The following is a 20916-nucleotide window of genomic DNA, read 5'->3' as shown; positions in this document are numbered from 1 at the left end:
CCATCGAAGTTTGCAACGAGGCAGGAATCCGCGCAACGCATGGAATGGTTTGAAAGCTTTTTGGACACGCTCAGCCCAGTGAGTGATGTTCGTTGGCAGGGGCCTCGTTTAATACGGGTCGCGTATGAGCACTCGTGGCTTGGCGGTGTTTAGGCCAGGAGTAGAGTTAACAATTGCAGGAGACAATCGCCATCGACGGGGTCAGAGCAGAGAAAAAAGGTCGAAGGCACACACGGCAAACGGATCCGTCCTCGTGATGGAAATACACTTCCGGCATGAGCTCCTTTAAGGTCATTAGGGCGTGATGCAAAAGCATGAGGAATAGGGTTGGGCTCAGTGGGCATCCTTGTTTGACTCCTCGATGGCGTGAGGCTTTGGGTTTTACCATCCCATTGGATTGTGGTCTGCACTCCTATGTCTTGAAGGATTGTTGCTAGTTTATCAATATCCACGGCGTCGAAAGCCTGGCAAAAGTCTAAGGATTCGAAAATTGTGAGGCAACCTTTTTGCCATCGTATATCGAGGATTCGACGGAGAATCAAGATTTGATCCGTGGCATTTCGGGAGGATTTTGCAAGGCTAAAAAGGTAAGTCAAGTGTAATAGAGCATTTGACCGTTGAGCAGGCCTGCCCAACCTTTTTGGCTTAATTTTCACATTTTCGATCGTCAAAATAACAATTGTTCATTTTTATATGGTTTATTTGATGGAATCGGTGGAATCTACATTTTACGTCAAAAATCAATCCGGCCCGCAGGCTGGACCAGTTTTTCACATCAAACTTTCATACAAACGATTTGCAAAACTCGATTTTTCCAAACTTTTGTCAAAGTTATGTTTACTGGTCATCTGAGAACCGACTCCATTGATTAAATCATGGAAAAATAGACAATTGGGTACTAAAGCCCTATGTAAATTTTTATGTAAAACGTTAAAAAACACGATTAAAAACCATTTCTGACCACTTTTTTTCATTTTAATGCAAATTTTTTTTTTGACAAGACAACATTTTTTCGATGGATTAACTATGGTCCCCTTGGAACGAGCTGTCAAGTAGGAGTTTTTCTGTCAAGAAGGACCGCGAGGTTAATTTTTCAAAATTGATTTAAAAATCCATTTTAAACTCTTTGTTGTCGTACAAAGGGTCATTGTACTTAGAAAAATAAGCTTTATCGCTGTAAACAATAATATCAGCAATCTAAGCTTCATTTTAGGACCCAATTGTTATTTTGACGATCAATAAAATATGAAAATTGAGCCAAAAAGGTTTGGCAGGCCTGCCGTAGAACTTAGTGGGCTTAAGAAGGACTTATACTGATATAGTTGAATCCAATAATCGGAAGAGAATACCAGTATAAATGCAAGATGAATTGCAAAACTATAGAGTTCTCTACGCGCGCATGTTATGCGTGTACGAACACGAAAAAGATTGAGGTTAAATTTTGTACCAGCCAGCAAAACAAATGGCGTGCTAGTGTGCGTGAGAGCGGGCCTAGATAACTCTATAAAAGATTTGCATAACATGCAGACGCCTTTGAAATTGAATCAACACATCCTCGTTAAAAAATTGAAAAAATATCATGGGTGACTAATAGAATTGATCCAATAAGAGATTAATAAAAAAAGGTGCAGTGGTAATGTAACAGGCATAACCAAAATGACGAAGAACGAATAAAGAAACATTTAGCTGAATTCTTGATTTTTTAACTTTATGTGAGGAAGGCTAGGTGGTATTTAAAGAAGGCATCACCTTGAGGCGCTTGCTTTTTTATAGGGAAGCGGGAAGGCCAGTTCCTGGATCGCTACCTGGTGACGCTTGTGAGAGGAGCTGAGCTCCTCTCGCTTCGGTGGTAGACCACCGACTGAAGCCAGCCATCAAATTTCCCGTGGTTTTGTAGGGAAGCGGGAAGGCTAGTTCCTGAAGACGCCACCTGGTGGCGCTTGCTAGAGGAGCTGAGCTCCCCTCGCTTTGGTGGTAGACCACCGACTGAAGCCAGGCATCAAATTTCCTGTGGTTTGGTAGGGAAACAAGAAGGCTGGCGCTCGCGAGAAGAGCTGAGCTTCTCTCGCTTCGGTGGTAGACCACCGACTAAACTAATGCTGTGGAGGGAGTGGCGTTTATATATATAACAAACCCGTCGGCCGCGCTGCTTCTGTGATTTTCCCCTCTGCTTGGGGAAGGCGTTTCATTTTTCGGTTTCATTTCGCTTCGCGAAATTTTGGATTGCTACCCTGTATAGAGCCCTAGGACGAAGTTCTTCGTCAAAATGTAAGTTTTCCCATTAGAAATGAGAACACACTAATAATTCGAACAACAATAAAAGCGATCGCTGCCACTCACCTAGGATGGCTCCATAGACCATTCACTTTCCCAAAAACCATCCAACTCCAAGTGAAACTTGCTTGAGGATACCGTGGAGTTTTTCCCTTATCTTCTTTAAAAAGTGGAACACTCACCATTCCCGTCTTCTAAATCCCCTATCCTTGTTCCTGGTGTGCGGTGATGATGGGAGCAGCCGGAGGATGGACGATTGTTATTGTGTTGGGAATCTGGTTCAGATGGAATTAATTCTACTCCTTAAACATGACAAAATCCAGTGTACAATCCGCTTAAATCATTTCCAAGCGAAGCAAAAGTGCGATAACCAAAATAGAAGAGAACATCAGGATAACGCTTTACAAATGTATGTTTATTTTGTATTAATTCTAACTTATATCACTATATTACATTCGTCCAAAGAAAAAAAAAGTCCATTTACAATTGAAATTCCGGGCCGAACCGTGGTGGTGTCCCTCATATGTCACAGCAGGAAAAAACACTTCAAAATCCGGTGCAGCTTAGCCGAAGCCGCACCTTCGTCCTCATCTTCTCCGCCGTCATCGGTGCCGGTACCGGTGCGTCGACGATTTTCGCATCGACTTTTCCCACTCCTCCTGGAAGATGAGATAGATCTTCATCGTGGCCGTCGCGTCCTGAACCGAGTCGTGCGTGCCGATCTGGATTTCCTCGCCCAGAATCAGCTTCGAGAGGCTCTTGAGACTGGGCGTTCCGAGGGCACGGATGCGGCGCGCGATCGGGTGATACCGGGACGTGTCCCGGGTCATACTGATAGGGAGAGCAAGAAAGGAACGGTTAGTCGGGTGATTCCGCAAAACGGACCCTCAGACTTACTTCCGCGGATGTCGCAGGTTCAGCACAAGCAGATCATTTTTGAGCGCGTGTCCGACGAGGATGCGACCTTGCAGCAGCAACTTTACGGTCTCCCGCACGGCACTGTAATCCTGCCCCTCGGCCATCAGTTCCGGCCGGATGCCGCTGATTTCGGTCCGGTAATCTATCACAGCTTTTTGCGGCTTCACGTACGTGTCCAGAATGACCTCGGCGCGCTCGTTCACGATCGAAACCCGGGCCAGCATGTGCTCCTTGCCGTGCGGCCCGATTCCGACAAACTCGCAGTCCAGCGCCAGACAGTTGGTCAGTTCCGTCGAGAAGATCTTGGCCCGAGGGCGGCCACTCTTGGCGGCGGTCTTTTTGCTGAAATTGTTTTCCGCTGGAAATCACAAATAATACGTTAAAACACCCTTCCACAATCGAACCAAACCTCAAACCACTCACCATTATCGATGGACAGGTGCCGAATGTTGAGAATGTTTTCAATGTCCGCGTCTGAAATTTCCGAAGAGAACGGTTCAATGTTTACAAACAAGACCTTGACGAAAGTATCTCCAAGAAAAACTTACCCCCACTTCCTGGTTCCATTTCGCTGACCATGGCTGTTTTTGCCACCGAATCTGTGGCCAATTGATCAAAACCCTACTCACAATATTCGTTTGCAACTTGGAATCATTTTAAAATACGGAATTAAACAAGTTTTTCAAGGTTTAAAAGCGAAAAAGTTCTACTGACATTTTGTTTTTCTTTTGGCTGATTTTCTTCCTTTGCTCGTGCTCAACTGTCAAATTTGTCAAAATGGTGAAGGGAGGAGTTGGTTCGTTGGGTCAACTTGATTACGTCAACTTCAGTGATGCGAGATGGATTAGGTCAACTGTACACTCAAAACAAGATTTACCTACAATTTCAGTAATTTTCACTCAGATTTCATAAAAAACGAACGTTTTTAGTTAAGAGCAGAATTTTAAAAAATCAATCAAGTTTGAGTAGAAACAAGTATTCCCGTTAGGCTACATCCATAAAGTACGTCACGCTAAAATCTGACAAAGTTTACCCCCTCCCCCCCACCTTGTCACGCTTTTCCCATACTTATAACATGCAATGTCACACTTGCTCAGACCCCCCCCCCCTCCCCTAGAGCGTAACTTACTTTATGGATGACGCCTTACTGGAAACGCATGCAGTTCTCGTTCCTAGGATTTTCCTGTTTCCTGATCCGTCGAAAAATGTATTCTTGTCAAATATTGTTTTGCAACAAAATGAAAAAAAGTGATCAGAAATTGATTTTAATCGTAATTTTACCGATGTGCATAAAAAATACGTAAGGGGTCGTGCATAAACCACGTGGCCTTTTTTTGGAGAATTTTTGACCCCCCACCTCCGCCCTCATGGTTTTTCGTGGTTTCACTCCAACCCCCCCCCCCCCCCCCCTATATGGCCTTTCCTCCCAGGTGAAAAATCTTTAAAAAAAAAAACAAAATAAGTATAAATTTCAAAAATGTTTATCCACAAATGATGTACCGTCAGTGGTGGTGACTTTTGGTCAAAAAACGATATTACTGTTGTTATTTTAACACAATAAAAACATTTCAAATTATATCGAAATAAATATTGTTGGGGAATGCTCCTGAATTTACCAACATTTTCCCAGAATTTGGCTAGTATAATCACACCGTTCATAAATGCCAATCGTTTTAAAATTAACTCAAACTCACCCTTTAGAGGGTGTGACATTGGGTCAAACAGAAAACATTTTAATTTGTGTAGGTGCTGTAACACCATTAAACCCAATTTAATAATATATTTAAAAAAAACAGAAATTCACTTAAAAGTTTGAAAAAAGTATGATATCACAAAGTTTAAGGTAAATAATAACAGTATAACAATTTATTGAAATAGTACAGAAAGTAAAAAATACTCTCAACAAAACAAGCAACTTAGTAAAACATATGTATTCAAAATTATGGAATTGCAGTGCAACTAATTGCATCCAGAATAAATATGCTTTAAGAATTAAATTATTTTGATATAAAAAACAGCATTCATGATTTAATTTAAATGCGCTTTAAAATATTTTCTTAAAATCGAAATTGATTAAATAGAAAAGTTTTGTTTCAGGAAAAAAATGTGTTCATTTTATTTTAAGGAAAATATCTAGTTATGAAAGCTCCTAGTTAATATTTATTTTATTCCAAACATTCATAAAAATCCAAACTAAAGCAACTTTTCTTTTTAATGATTTAATGATTGATTCCAATGACCTTTTGAAATGTCAGTCTTATTATTTATTTTTTTTTTGAAAATATTGATTTCGAAAAGATCGGAAAATTTCACGAAAGTTTTATTTATAAACATTGAAAATCGCACCATTGGTTGCTGAGATATCGACATAAGAAAATTATGGGTTGTTTGGGTTTTCTGTTTTAAAATCTTTGCATGACAATATCTTAGCAACAAAGCAACAAAGAATTTTCTCAGCATTTCAAGAATATTTTTTTTTTCAAAATTAGGCAAACATGGGCACTAATTTTTTTAAATTAATAACTGCAACTAATTTTAAAAAAAGTTACCTAAAAATAGCTATAACTTGAAAACGGTGCACTTTATGAAAATTTCACTAATGTTCTTTTAGATTGCAAATTCGATTTTACATCGAAAATTAAATTGAAATTAAGTTGCGGTCAATACTTCGATTTTTTTTAATCAGTATTGATTCAAAAATTCATAACTCAAACAACGATTTTTTGCCCGTTCTGAAAATTTCTGAAAAGTTGGCAAAATTTAAAAAAAAATAAAAATAGTGTTTTTTTGCAAATCATGTTTTAGTGACAAGTGAAATTAAAAATCAGCAAAGTAAATTACCATTTATCATTTTTTTCAATGTAGTCCTTATCCATACCTACAACTTCAAAAGATACAGCTTTTTTTAATTTTCATTGCTGCCAAATTTGTATGGAAAACTATATGGACAAACTAATGATGCAAAATGGCTTGGGCACCAAAAAAGGTTTCAGACGGATTAAAAAAATCAAAAAATTAAAATTTAAGAATAAAGACCGATTTTGTATAGAATTGCTCGAAAATCGATTTCGTGTCTTTGGAAAAGTTGTAGACAACGCGCTAAAAATCATTCTTTTAGTCATGGACATCCAAATTGTTTAAGTCTTACTCTTACTTTGATTTTGCTATCGACTACGTGTTTTGATAAATTTAAAAAAGATTAAGCTAAAATTTGGAATTTATTTTACATTTTTTTGTCAGTTGTTTAAATAGGCAATTATCTACGATTTAAGATTTTTGATCCAACTTTTGGTTGGAGATATTACCTCAAAATAAATACAACAAAAAATTAAATAAGTTAATTTTTCAATCTTTTCAATATCTTTGAACGCAATATCTTCCAACGCATGTCCCACGGATGCCAAAGCCTCCCTAAAACGTTGGAACGGTAACTTCAACTCACAGGTTTTCGGGCTTGTCTCCGCGGATTTTCGGGCGATTTTTTTACTAGAGCAAACAAAAGTTGGAACGACGTTTTTGATCGCATAAATTACAGATTTGATCATATCGAGTTCTGCAAAGTTTAAGGATCATCTAGACATCCTTATAATTCACTCAAAAAAAAAATGTCCCGGTTGGTTGAGTTATGCCCGAGAACCAGCGAGTTGAAAGTACCGTTCCATCTTTTTTAATGAATTTGATTTATGTTGATCTTGACGGCATTGTATTGAAATTTATTTCACAAATTGATATCGGCATTTGAAAATTAGGTGACTCTTTAAAACTTAAATTATTTTAATGTGTCTATATATTTGAGTGGTTTTATCTCAAATATGAAGTTGAGGGTATAGTATATTTTCTCAGCTTAAAGAAAAACTAATATTTTCAGGAAAGGGCACCTTTGGCCCCTATTTTTTTAATCTTCAAATTAATTGAGAAACAAAAACAATGTTTGCTTGAAGCTCGTTTTTTTCTCTAAAAATCTAAAATGTTTGCCCATGTTTCTCTTTGGCTCAAGAGATGGTCCCTATTAACATAAAAAAATACCTACAACTTTGACGATGGATAGTAAACGTGTATTTTATGAAATGTTATGTAATATAACAATCTGAATTGTGTAACCCATGAAATAAGGAATATATTTTAGACCAAAATATTCATCAAATTTTTTGGTGAATCTTAAAGTATGTATCGTTCGTGTTTTCGTTACTGGTTATTTTTTAATGTTAGACGTTTCACTTGCAAATGAGGTAGTGAAACTGAAATTTTGCGGGATAATCCTGAAATTGGGGTTTTTAGTTTCTTTGAACTTAAAAAAATATTGCATGAGAGAGGAGATACAAGATATCTTGAGTTTGTTTTAAGTGTCAAAAGGAAATCTTTCGATTAAGATTCTTCGAGCTACGGTAATTAGCTAAGATCTGAGATTTTGAATTTTTTTTTCGCAGAGAATCATTTTTAGACACTTCATTGTATTATATTTAGTTTTTTGCCTTGTTACGAAAATCTTATAAAATTGTCAGCAATATTTATTTTTTAAGTTGTTCCAAAATAGAACTATCGAAGACTACATCTACTTTATATTAACTTTGGATACTGTCACTTTATTTTTTAACAGCTTTTAAAGTTTTGCAAAACGTAGTTACATGAGTATTAAAAAGTGTACATTCAATTACAGGCACAAAGTATTGATATATATATATAATTCAATATTGAATTGGAAAATATAATGACATTGAAATATAAGTAATAATTTTGAATACAATAATTGTATGGTTTTGAAGTGTAACAAAAAATTTATGCATATAAGTAAATTCAAAGCGCGTATTTTTTTTTTTTAAGAAAAGATTTTTTTTAAAGGCCACGTGGTCAGCCGTCGACCCCCCCCCCTCCCCCCCATGGCTTTTCATGGTTTTTTTCGATCGGATTTTGGACCCCCTCCCCCCCCCTAAGGAGACCACGTGGTTTATGCACGACCCCTAAGGCTTTAGGACCATATTGACTGGTCAAAACAGAATCTCACGGATAGGTGTCCCGCGGGTACTTTGACAATGGAGCATTTCCATTCCAGCAGTTTTTGCCTTTTTCTACAATGTATTCCTTATGGGCCAATACGCACCTCCCAAGAAAAGGGGTCAACAAATGGCTTTACAAACAGCAGAACAAAGGAGAGGAAACGATTTCTTGGGGCTTTTCTTCACCCTCTCTAGCTTGCTTTCGCTGCCGCTGCTGCCCATTTGAAATTTTTGTTGACCGGTTCCTTCCGAAGTGCGTACACCGCTTATGGGAGAACTGTCATTTCTACCACTCGAATCTAGAGATCCTAAATAGGGAGACTGGTCGAAGTGAATTTGACGTACCCAAACGGACACGAGTTTGACGTATCCAAACAAGCATTTGCCTTTACGCCCAGCAAAACTTTTCAGTGTTGCCAAGCTCAAAACATACGTTGCCAGATCGATTTAGCCAGCTTAGACCAGTCTCCCTATTTAGGGTCTCTACTCGAATCCGGTGCTCCATTGCAGTGCTGCAAGCTATTTTGACTAATGTGAATGCAGTGGTGCCAGTTTAAGTATTTTAAGATGTCCTTTCTCTAAAAAGCTCCAGGTTCTCTACCCTCAAAATCAGAAGTCCCCCTCAAAAAGGGTTCTACCTACCCTTTATCTGTCAACACAAGAAAAACAAACCCTTTTGCAAAGGGTTACTACCGGTAAACTTAAAAAAAAGGGTGGAAGTAATCCTCAAAAAGAGTTTGTTTTCCTTGAGATGACAGATAAGGGGTAGATAGAACTCTTTTTGAGGGATCCTTTGATTTTGGATGTAGGTTTGATGAATTCGGAGTAAAAATAACATTAAAATAGTTGTTTTGAATGAGCGTGTATGCATGCCAACAATGCTAAAAATGGCTCGTTCATAAATTTGTGAACGTCCCCTTCCAAACAAGCAAAAAGTTACGCCATATTGGAAGATTCGAAAAAGTGAAAAGTGGCTTATCTGTAAGGAGCGCTGAAAAATCATATTTTTTACTATAAATCTTGTTTAAAGCCAAACTAAAACTATGTAAGTTGTTTGCATAACATGCATACCAAGTTTTATGCTAATTTTCATCGCTTAATTCGGCCAGGAATCGCCGTGGTGGAAGCGACCGTGGAGGGCGTGACTTTCGCAGTGGCGGGGGCGGAGGCTCATCCAGCTTAATGCGTCGGAATGATCGCAACGGAGGCAGGGTGGAGAAGCGTTTCGATCGACAGGAACGCAACGGGGAAAATCTGCGCGCCATCCGGTGGGATCAGGAAAAGTTGGACGCTTTTGCGAAGAACTTTTTCAAACCGGCTAGCAGTGTTCTGGACCGTTCCCGGGCGGAGGTGAACGCGTACCTGGACAAGAATGAAATCACCGTGATCGGGAAGAACATCCCGGCTCCGATTTTGTACTTTGAGGAGGGCGGCTTCCCGAGCAGTATTCTGGCGGAGATTACGCGCCAAGGTTACAAGGAACCGACGCAGATTCAGGCCGTCGGATGGTCGATTGCGACCAGTGGCCGGGACATGGTGGGTATCGCCAAGACCGGAAGTGGCAAAACGTTGGCTTACATTTTGCCGGCGTTGATCCACATCAGCAACCAACCGAGGTTGATGCGCGGAGACGGTCCGATTGCGTTGGTTTTGGCCCCGACTCGGGAGTTGGCGCAGCAGATTCAGCAGGTTTGCGACGATTTTGGTCGGAGAATGAGCGTCATGAACACATGCATCTTTGGAGGTGCCTCCAAGATGGGACAGGCAAACGACTTGAGACGGGGCGTCGAGATTGTGATTGCCACGCCAGGTCGGTTGATTGATTTTCTCGAAAGCGGGACGACAAACTTGCGCCGGACGACGTATCTTGTGCTGGATGAAGCCGATCGTATGCTTGACATGGGCTTCGAGCCTCAAATCCGAAAAATCATCTCCCAGATTCGTCCGGATCGCCAGGTTCTTATGTGGTCCGCCACTTGGCCTAAGGAAATTCGCAAATTGGCGGAAGAATTCTTGCGAGACTACATCCAAATCAACATCGGTTCGCTCAACTTGGCCGCGAACGAGAACATTTTGCAGATCATCGAGTGTTGCCAGGAGTACGAGAAAGAATCGCGTTTGTTTAAGCTACTCGCAGAGATTGGTAAACAGGGCGATAACAAGGCGATTGTTTTCGTTGAAACAAAGCGGAAGGTCGATCAAATTGCTGGAATAATTAAACGTAACGGATGGAGAGCGGATGGAATCCACGGTGACAAAACACAAAAAGATCGCGATTACGTTCTGAACACTTTCCGACGCATGAACAACGGAATCCTGGTGGCCACCGACGTGGCTTCTCGTGGTTTAGGTGAGAACTTCCTGAGGGGATTCGTTTGATTCAAGACGAGGAAATTCAACCCAGGTGTGAAAACGTCATCATTCCGAAGCGAGAGCCTGCTGGGGTCGTTCCTGGAGTTGTAGTACAAACGTCGGGTTCATTCAAGCTTGGAGCAGTGAATCGCCTTTTTCTATCCCGTCGATTCCTGCCCCACCATGACTACAATTCCAACCCCGCCGGTGCTGATGGTCCTGGAATTCACGTTGAATTTCATCTCGTCACGATTGTCAACCAGCGGAAAATCGGTTCAACTCATTCGCACGCTCTGCGGTCAGTCACATTCGTCAGCGAACCATGGCCAGAATCCAGCAACGGTAAACGGAGCCGACCAACCTCCCCTTCAGCGCTGAATCGATCCGACCAACGACTGGCATTCTCCGTTTGTTGCTTGCCGGCAAGGATCGATTGCGCAGACTTTCGTCTCTTCAGACAGACTGCTCCGTTTCCGGGATTCTGCAACGTTCGTGTTGTCTCGATACGGCGTCACTCGCGAGCGTCGTTGTTCCGTCTCTAATGCGCAGTTACACACACGCACTGGGCCGATGGGCTGTGTTGTGTCCGTAAGGGAACGTGAAACAAGAAACGCTTTCACGACCAACGGCAGCAAATGTATTCTAAGAAGGTATCGGACATGTCAGTTCATGCAGCTGTACTAGCTTTTGGTTTTGACGTTGATACAAAGTTCACAAAGGTAAGTTGTTCGCCAAAACGGTGCAGCCGAGCGAAGGTAGAAGGATAACTGACATGTACCTTTTTGGAATCACCCATTCACGTTGGCCCATTGAGCCCAGAAAGGCACTAGATAATCAGGGTGCCTTTTATGGATGTGCGTTTCTTGGAAAAATGACTGCGCGTTAGCTATCAAAAAAATCGGAACAAATTGAACCGCTCGCGCTGCCAAGTGACGCTGAAAACTGCAAGTAGAGAGGAGTAGAAGGTGCAAATTGAGCAAGACATACGGCGTTCAAAGTAGAATCACTGGCGTTAGAATTATGATGGGAATCCCGTAGTAGACATTTGATGGTATAATTGAGAACATGTTCTAGCAGTAGGTGACAGGAGGGATAGGTTGATATTGTGGACACGACTATTTCATAATCTTCATCATCATCAATTCATCTGTTGATTTTTACGTTCGTATTAGAAAAGCTCGAGTTTATCATTGTCAAATACCAGTCAACAACAGGCTTTTTGCGTGCTCGATACCCTCTCTACTGTTATAAAAACGCCCTTTTGAACGGTGTCTTATTAGCAGTTTGAATTTGTCTTACATGCGTAAGGCAAACCCCGGACTGAAAAGCTAAGCGGATTTGTTTTACCTAATTTTCGATTGGAGAAAATCGTACTCGTACTCAAACAGTTATAATTACATTATGTTTTGTTATGGGTAGGTACTGGTTATCCTATCTGTTTTCGCTCAGCAATGTAGGCAACTGTCTTCAGCTGAACTTTGTATTAATTTGGTTTCTTTACAACGAATACTATAGATGTGGACGATGTCAAGTACGTCATCAACTTTGATTTTCCGAACAACACGGAGGACTACATTCATCGTATCGGTCGTACCGGACGATCTACCAACAAGGGTACGGCTTACACCTTCTTCACGCCGGCCAACTCTTCCAAGGCTAACGATCTGATTCAAGTTCTGAAGACGGCCAATCAGGTTAGTATCGAGATTTAGGTTTTCAGAACAGTAAGTAACACTTTGCTTCTTATACAGTATGTCAACCCGGAACTGCAGGAGTACGCGCGCTTCGGCGGCGGTGGTGGTCGTAACCGTGGCCGTGGAGGAAACGGCGGAGGACGATTTGGAGGCGGTGGAGGCCGCGATCGTGGCTCGTTCAGAAATGATGCCAAGGGTCGACGTGGGGACGATTTCGGTCGGAATGGAGATGATCGTGGACCGAAGTTTGCACGCCGGGATGACTACGGCGGAGGTTTTGGAGCCAAGAGTGGTGGTGGTGGCCTGGATAGTGGATTCAAATCGGGTGGCGCGTTTGGTTCCGGTGGTGGGCGCGATAGTGGATTCAGGTCTGGAGGAACCTCGGGATTGGGAGGGTTCGGCAGTAGCAACAGCAGCAGCGTCCGCCCTCTGAATGGCGCCAGTTCTGGTGGGTACGGCGCAGACAGACACGTTCCAAGCATTCCATCTGCTGCCAGCTTCAGCAAGCCTCCGCCGTCGTTTGGAAGTGCGCCACCTTCCGGTTTCAGTGCTCCGCCACCTTCTCGCGGCACAGACCTACGATCAAGACCTCCGTTGGCGAGCACAGTTGGCAGCTCTTTTGGAACACTCAACGGAAGTGCGGGCTACGGAGCTGGTGGTGCGGGCGGTTTTTCCAGCAGCACCAGTGCTCGACCCTACTGAACTCATACAAAATCATGGAACAATCACTCATACCGGCAAAATACAAATTTTAACTACACAGAAAAAAAAATCATGGTAATATTACATCTGGGAAGGGGTACATCTTTTATGTCAGAAAAAAGGTGTAATTTTACCTCTGGAAATGTGTAATTTTACCACTTTTCTGTTGTAATGTCACTTTTTCAGTCTAAATTGAGGTAAAATTACATCATAAAAGAGGTAATATTCAACCTTCCAAAATTAAAGCTTCCAAATTTACATTATTTTTTTCTGTGTAGCGTGACATAACCAAAATCCCACATCGCATTGCATGAATATTTGCTTCAATCAGTGGAACGGTGACAATTTTTTATTATTTTTATTACTTTCAAAGTTTATAAAGAGCCTCCAGGTTCGCAACTCAATCATTGATTAACTTCACTCGAACACATTACTAGCGATAAGTCTAATATATTAAGCTGAGAAAAATATAAAATGGTGTGTATATCGTCAAACATACTGGTGTACGATAATTTTGATGACATTCTAGTCTTCTAAATACAATTGTTGCTGAAGGTAAATGACGGCACCCAAAATGTCTCTTCAAAATATCTGAGATCCGGCCTCAAACTCGTGTATGAGAAAGATCGATTGAGCCACTAGTTCATTAGTCTCCAGCGTTAAGGATCCTTTTTTTAATCTATCTACTGGTCAGCTATTCGCAAAATTTTCGGATATTTCTAGCGAATTCGTAGTTTACCTAAGCACGAGAACAGTTTCGAGCATGATGCCGCGGATTCCGAAAGCGAAATGTTTTATTTTTGACGAAATATCCACTGTCACTTCGAAGAATGGCCTAAGGATCTGAACGGCTAGTTTCATTTCCATCTCTTTTGCAACTAAATTGCTGAGCTCTTTCCCTTTTACAACTACTATTCTACTTTCCACTGCTGGTTTTAGTTCTGTTTTTAGTCTTATACGTACTGTTTGTTTCTTATTTACTTAATTCTGTTTCTGCTATTACCCTCCTAAAGGTCAAGAGATGGCTCATTGTTTGACACAGACTAGAGCAGGGGTGCCCAACCTTTTGGCCCTGCGGGCCAGATCTGATTTTTCTGAGGCAGTGGCAGGCCGGAACTAATATTTGATAAAAGTTGAAAGTAAGTATTTTTTTCAATTTTCTTATGATTGGGTTCTTCTAAAGTAAATAAATAAAAGAACTAGTGTTCAAAATATGATTCATATATCTTGAATTTAAGAATGAAAAACAAAGATAACATTAAACAATGTTTTTATTTGACTTATTTTAATTTTTGTTTGTTTAAAATTGTATAGATATTGTTTTTGACGATTGCAATTAAATACCTTGATATATTTTTTTTTATTAAAAAAAAACATCCAATGACAATTTTTTGAAGTTTTTAATACATTTTAAAAATATTTGCAGCGATCTATTTTTCCAGTATGAATAATTTGATTTTTTAAGCTTTTTTTTTAAAAAAAAACCTTATTAATAAAAAGTTGTTCAGGGAAAATACTAATTTATTTAAAAAAAGAAAATAGAATAAAAAACTTAAATTTGAAGTAAACACAGTTAAAACTGAAAGAAATAACATTTAGTCTCTTTTTGTAAATTTTAATACAACAATCCAAGTTTTTTCTTAAATTTCACAATTTTACAAAATGGATAATTTTGTTTTCCTGCTCATTTTTTCAGTAAAAAAATATGAATATAAAAATATAAGAATTAAATTCAAACATGTAGAATGTTCTAATAATATGTTAAAATTTGATCTAAAGCTTATTTTTTTTTAATTCAGACAATAATTTTATTTATTTAATACTTCATGAACATCCCTAAGGGCCGGTCATAGAATTATTTAGAAAAGCAGTCGCGGGCCGGATGAAATGGCTTCAGGGGCCGGATCCGGCCCGCGGGCCGGACGTTGGGCAGGCCTGGACTAGAGGTATTGTTCTTCTGCTGTGCTTTGTTGGCACTATATGCATCGTTTTCTTCCTCTAAGTTACTGCTTTCTGGAACGGACTGGACCTCTGACGATCAACCAGGATACAGCGCTTCTACTGGGATCGTAGCTAGGTTGATTGATGTCGTGATACTTTCCAAATCGCTAAAGCGATCGACAGCAGGTCTATCTTGAACTTGATCTGGATTTGAGCTTTAGTTCCTCCATATTCGGCGTGAGAGTCCCTATGGGTATGCCCTACACCAGAACTTAATCTGAGAACTTTTCAAAACCCGTACTAACCATACATACTGGGCACTCAAGGGCTTTTGATAACTCATCCAACGATGAGTCGTTTGATTGATCCGGAGATCATTTTCATCAAAATATCGGAGATCCGGCCTCAACAAAGTGTATAATTTATACCTACCTAAGTGCTCAAAACTCGTCAAAAAAGTCTTTCAAATATCTTTCTAAAAATATACAAGACAGGTTTTCTTACAATAACTACCCTTTTTTCAATCTTTTGGACTCTAGCCCGAATTGTGTTTTAGCCTAACTTTGAAGAACTGATAATTTTTAAGTAGTGACTTATGAGACCAAATCGGTCAAAGTTGGTTCAGTCAGTGCCAAGATAATCGAGTGCAATTATTTTGACCAATTTCCCACCATATCAGACATTGACATTGCTCACAATTTGATTCCTAGTCGATATTTTTTAGGGGAAGGTGGGGCAAGACGACCATATGGGGCAAGAGGAACAATCGCTCGTACGGCCGTAATTTTTACAATTTTGATTATTTCCAGTATGACGAATTGTTGCCAGCAATGCAATTACCTGATTCTACTACCACATAACCGCCAAAACGACGTAAACGCCACGGGGCATAAGATTTAATGAAGTTTTTTTTTTTCAAAACCTTTGTTTTGCCTTCCTCACTGAGGTAAGGCTATAATCCTGCTCTAAAAATGAACTTTGTATAAAAATGTCGTAGACCCACCTTCATGTATACATATCGACTCAGAATCGAAAACTGAACAAATGTCTGTGTGTTTGTGTGTGTGTATGTGTGTGTGTATGTATGTATGTGACCAACAAACTAGCTCATGTTTCTCGGCACTGGCTGAACCGATTTGACCCGAACCTGTTGCATTCGACTTGATTTAGGGTCCCATAGATCGAGTTTTATACAGATTGAAATTTTGATAAGTAGTTCAATGTTTAAAAATGTGTTTTCACATATATCCGGATCTCACTCAAATGTATGTAAACTATGTTCGGGTCCATCACCCGACCCATCGTTGGTTAGGTCATCAAAAGACCTTTCCAACGAGCCTAAAACATTGAAGATCTGGCAACCCTGTCTCGAGATATGCCCACTTAAGTGATATTGATGCACTTTTTTGAAGCCGGATCTCACTTAAATGTATGTAAACTAGGTCCGGATCCACCATCTGACTCTTCGTTGGTTAGGTTATCAAAAGACCTTTCCAACGAGTCCAGAACATTGATGATCTGGCAACCCTGTCTCGAGATATGCCCACTTAAGTGATATTGATGTACTTTTTTGAAGCCGGATCTCACTTAAATGTCTGTAAACTATGTCCGGATCCACCATCCGCCCCTCGTTGGTTAGGTTATCAAAAGACCTTTCCAACGAGTCCAAAACATTGAAGATCTGGCAACCCTGTCTCGAGATATGCCCACTTAAGTGATATTGATGCACTTTTTTGAAGCCGGATCTCACTTAAATGTATGTAAACTAGGTCCGGATCCACCATCTGACCCATCGTTGGTTAGGTTATCAAAAGACCTTTCCAACGAGTCCAAAACATTGAAAATCTGGCAACCCTGTCTCGAGATATGCCCACTTAAGTGATATTGATGTACTTTTTTGAAGCCGGATCTCACTTAAATGTCTGTAAACTATGTCCGGATCCACCATCCGCCCCTCGTTGGTTAGGTTATCAAAAGACCTTTCCAACGAGTCCAAAACATTGAAGATCTGGCAACCCTGTCTCGAGATATGCCCACTTAAGTGATATTGATGCACTTTTTTGAAGCCGGATCTCACTTAAATGTATGTAAACTAGGCCCGGATCCACCATCTTACCCATCGTTAGTTAGGTTATCATAAGTCCTTTCCAACGAGTTCAAAACATTGAAGATCTGGCAACCCTGACTCGAGCTATGGTCACTTAAGTGACATTAATGTACTGTTTGGAAGCTGGATCTAATTTAAATGTATGTAAACTATGTCCGGATCCACCATCCGACCCATCGTTGGTTAGGTTATCAAAAGACCTTTTCAACAAGTCCAAAACATTGATGATCTGGCAACTCTGTCTCGAGGTATGGCCACTTAAGTGATATTTTTGTACTTTTTTATTCCGGATCTAAAAAATAGATGAAATGTTTGTACAATTCCTTCACATCAGCCATTGTTGGAAATAAGTGAGGAAGGCTCCAACCACGTAGGTGGATTAAGTTAGTTTTTTTTATAATATTTGGAAAGTACAAAATAAGGCTTAGGGTTCGTTTTAGGGCTCATTTTATCAAAATGCTATTTTTCCTAGATCAGTAGTGTCCCTACCAATGACTTGCACGTATTATAAAGTATGATTTATGTTTTGGTTATCTTTGTAGAGAGCTTTTAAAAAATCTTGTTTAGACGGGGCAAGTGTACCATATAGATTTTTAGTATGGAAAAAAAAAATACGAATTTTAGCAACAACATGTTTTATTGGGAAATAAACACACGAAAGTACTTAAAAACTGATAAACAATTGTTAAAAAAATTGTCAATATAAAATATAGTGATATTATGAAAATTTACTATTTATCATCGAAGTATTTTTTTTTTTTGTAAAAACGATAATTTTTTTAGTAATATATTATTATTTAATCTAAAAATGGAAGAAACCTTTCAAATACATTCTAATCTGATGTATCTTAGTGATAACAGTTCAATTGTTAGCAAATTAACATGTTTTTTCATGCATTATTCCTCTTGCCTCAACGGGTTGTTCGTCTTGCCCACTAGTTGAGTAGAACCATAGAATAGAAGTGTAACTTGGAGAGAAAACAAGATGGCGACGTGTTTTAAAAGGCCTCCACGATTTTTTTCACTTCTCACTGTTCTGACTTCACAGTGTACCTTGAAGTGGTATCCAGGTTTTTAAGCGAAGATGGCGTTTGAATGGTGAACGTCCGAAATGTCAAAATCACGCAGTGGTACCAATATTCCGAAAAAAGTGTGCCATGGCATGACAGCCACATTTGTTTTCTAATGTTGGGGCTACTGCGCGATTTTGACATTTCGGACGTTCACCATTCAAACGCCATCTTCGCTTAAAAACCTGGATAACTGGTGGTATAATTCACTGTAAACAAACGATTACAGTAGAGCTCCGCTAATTCGGCAATTTCGAAAAAAAAAACTAAATTTTATAATCATATTTTCCAGTTTAAAACTATAAGTACCGCCAACTGTGGTGAATTGGGACTACGGTCTGAATAGGGACAGCAACTTTAAAAACAGTTTAAGAACGAAACACGGATTTCGAAGATTAGTAATAAATTGGCAATATTTATTCGAGCAGTTGTTTGGGTGGGTAGCACTAGCGTGCCCAGATCTTCAAGGAAGGTGGGGCAACAATATGAGCGTTTTGAAAATTTCGTCGTTTATGGACACCCCCTTGGCAATTTTAGAACATTATTATTATTATTAATTTGTATAACATTATTTTTTTTTAATTCTTAGCATTTTCCAAAATAAAAGGATGAGAGCTTCGAAACAACTTGTTGAGTTTTTATATTATTGTGATATTTCATTGTTTTATTGTTATAAGGCCGTTGCAAATATTTGTTGAAGTTTATGTCCCTCGACTCTGACCAAAGTCGAGGGGGGGGGGGGGGGCAAAAAAATAAAAAAAAGTATAAAAATTGAAATTACGAGCCATGGTTTCAACATTTTGATGGAAAAAGTGTTTCAAAATGCATTATACACCTGTCCAGTTGTTTTGCCATCATTAGTTTCCAAAATATCTAAGTATTGACGAAAATTTTATTATTTGCGAAAAATAAAATTATTGCGGTGCTGTACATTGCAATTTCATAAAAATTCAAAACATTTTCAAACATTTTCAAACATGCTAAATATGATTATCAATGCAGAAAAATGCATTTTAGATTGTTTTCAGTTGAATAGACTTCTATTTTCATGGAAATTTTGAAGTTTATATGAAAAATATTTTTTTTGCCCCCTGATTTTTCAGACCAATTTTGAAGGGGGGGGGGCGACATAAACTTTGTAAAATATTTGCAACGGTCTAACTATACATTGATATATCTTTTAATTCATAACATTGATTATTAATTTTTTATCATATATAATTATATTTCAAACGCCTAACCCCCCCAAAAAAAACTAACCCCTCTCAAAAAATATCCCAGGGCCTTCATATATTTTATGGACTGGATGAGGGAGTCGTGGATCGCCTGGCCCAAGTCACATGAATGTCATTATCTATTTAATCATATCATAACAAATGGTTGGATAGAGAATGATAATCTTCTAAGGTCCTTAAGATATAAGTCGGTTACTAACCGAACCGTCTCAGTTGAAACATACTGTGGTCATGGCCAAGTCCTGCCAAGACGGGGGACTAATACATACATACATACATACATACATACATACCCCCTTGGCAATTTTAGAACAAATTTCTGAGGATGGTGGGGCAACTGCCCCATGTTGCCCCACCCTGTGCACGCTAGTGGTGGGTAGATTTATTTGCTTGGTTCTCAGATGTTCAATTTTCTTGCCTTTGCCAACTCCTTGGACTTTTGCTTCTTCTTCGTTTTGTTGGCTAAAACAAAATAAGAATAACTAAATTTCAAGCCTATTTAAAAAACGTTACCTACTCAATCCACCTTGAGGTGGCTGATGCCATCCTTACATTAATCCAGTTTTATTTTCTACAAATAGCATTGCAAATACAAATTCAATTAAAACATCGTCTACTCATAACTTTTCTAAACATTGTCAGAACTTTTGAAGTACTTTTCTAAACTTCATAATATTTACTAGGGCCTGATGGGAACCCAAGACGGATCGAACCGGAGATAATTGAGTGCAGTTTTTTGGTGCACGGACTTACAGACATACACACGCACCAACATTTGTTCAGAATTTGATTCTGAGTCGTTAGGTATACGTGAAGGTGGATCTACGAGGTTGAATTAATAAGTTCACTTTTTGAGTGATTTTATAGCCTTTCCTCAATAAGATGAGGAAGGCAAAAATAAACAAAACGGGTCACAAAATGCGTTTAACATTATAGTTATGCTACTGTCACAAAATTGCAAGCATCAATGCATAAATAATTTTTTAGATCTGTGCACCCAAAAGTTTAAAATTTGTTCAAAGATTAAAAGCCTATATTTGAAATAAAATAATAAAAAGAAAAAAACGCGATGCAGATAGTTTACAAATTACCAGTTTGTTCAATGAAAATTAAATATTCGGCAATCATTTTGTTTTGCCCCTGATTTTTTTTTGTATATTTTTGTAAGCGGGCGTTTCGGAACTACAGTCTAAATAGGGACACCACGTTTTAGAGCACTTAAAAGCTTCATATTTGGGAATGAATGAACACATTTTGTTGCTCTGAATCTGAAAAAAAAACATTGCTTAAACTGCTGTCCCAATTCGCCCCATGTGTCCCGATTCGCCCCAGATGACGGTACCGCTGCTTCAACCGTTTACAATACTCTTTGCCACAAATAAATAAATATTGTCTTATCCGTAATCACAACCAATTCGATCCATGCAGTTTCAAATGAATGTATGTAGTTTTTTATTACGAAACAATGTTCATTATTTTAAAAAAAGGACACTACATAATAATGCTCCTTTTATTTTGCTTTTGATTAATTTTGGTTCGTTGTCTTTTTAGCTGAACATTGCTATAAAAACCATTGAAAGTTTTTTAAAACTTTTTAAAAGTTCAACCTTTCCAAATTAACGAGGTTTG

General features: G+C 39.1%; 2 protein-coding genes across 2 annotated transcripts; one reads left to right on the top strand and one right to left on the bottom strand.

The window, feature by feature from the left end:
- Window positions 1–2668: 2668 nt before the first annotated feature.
- LOC120413393 (RNA exonuclease 4) lies at window positions 2669–3961 on the bottom strand. Its single transcript, XM_039574191.2, has 4 exons — window positions 3741–3961; window positions 3616–3666; window positions 3172–3550; window positions 2669–3105 (listed from the first exon to the last, which is right to left on the bottom strand). The coding sequence occupies exons 1-4, from the start codon at window positions 3769–3771 to the stop codon at window positions 2877–2879; spliced, it is 690 nt and encodes a 229-aa protein (XP_039430125.1). The 5' UTR covers window positions 3772–3961; the 3' UTR covers window positions 2669–2876.
- Window positions 3962–9080: 5119 nt separating this feature from the next.
- Window positions 9081–13428, top strand: LOC120413389 (uncharacterized). The gene is made up of 4 exons (XM_052710038.1): window positions 9081–9231; window positions 9296–10536; window positions 12054–12232; window positions 12290–13428. Coding segments are annotated over exons 1-4 (2067 nt in total). The 5' UTR covers window positions 9081–9229; the 3' UTR covers window positions 12935–13428.
- Window positions 13429–20916: the final 7488 nt, after the last annotated feature.

The sequence above is a fragment of the Culex pipiens genome, chromosome 3 (genome assembly GCF_016801865.2).
Source record: "Culex pipiens pallens isolate TS chromosome 3, TS_CPP_V2, whole genome shotgun sequence".
NCBI classification, from domain to species: Eukaryota; Metazoa; Arthropoda; class Insecta; order Diptera; family Culicidae; genus Culex; species Culex pipiens.
Note: the sequence above shows the minus strand (reverse complement) of the source record. Positions and strands in the feature narration are given on the sequence as shown.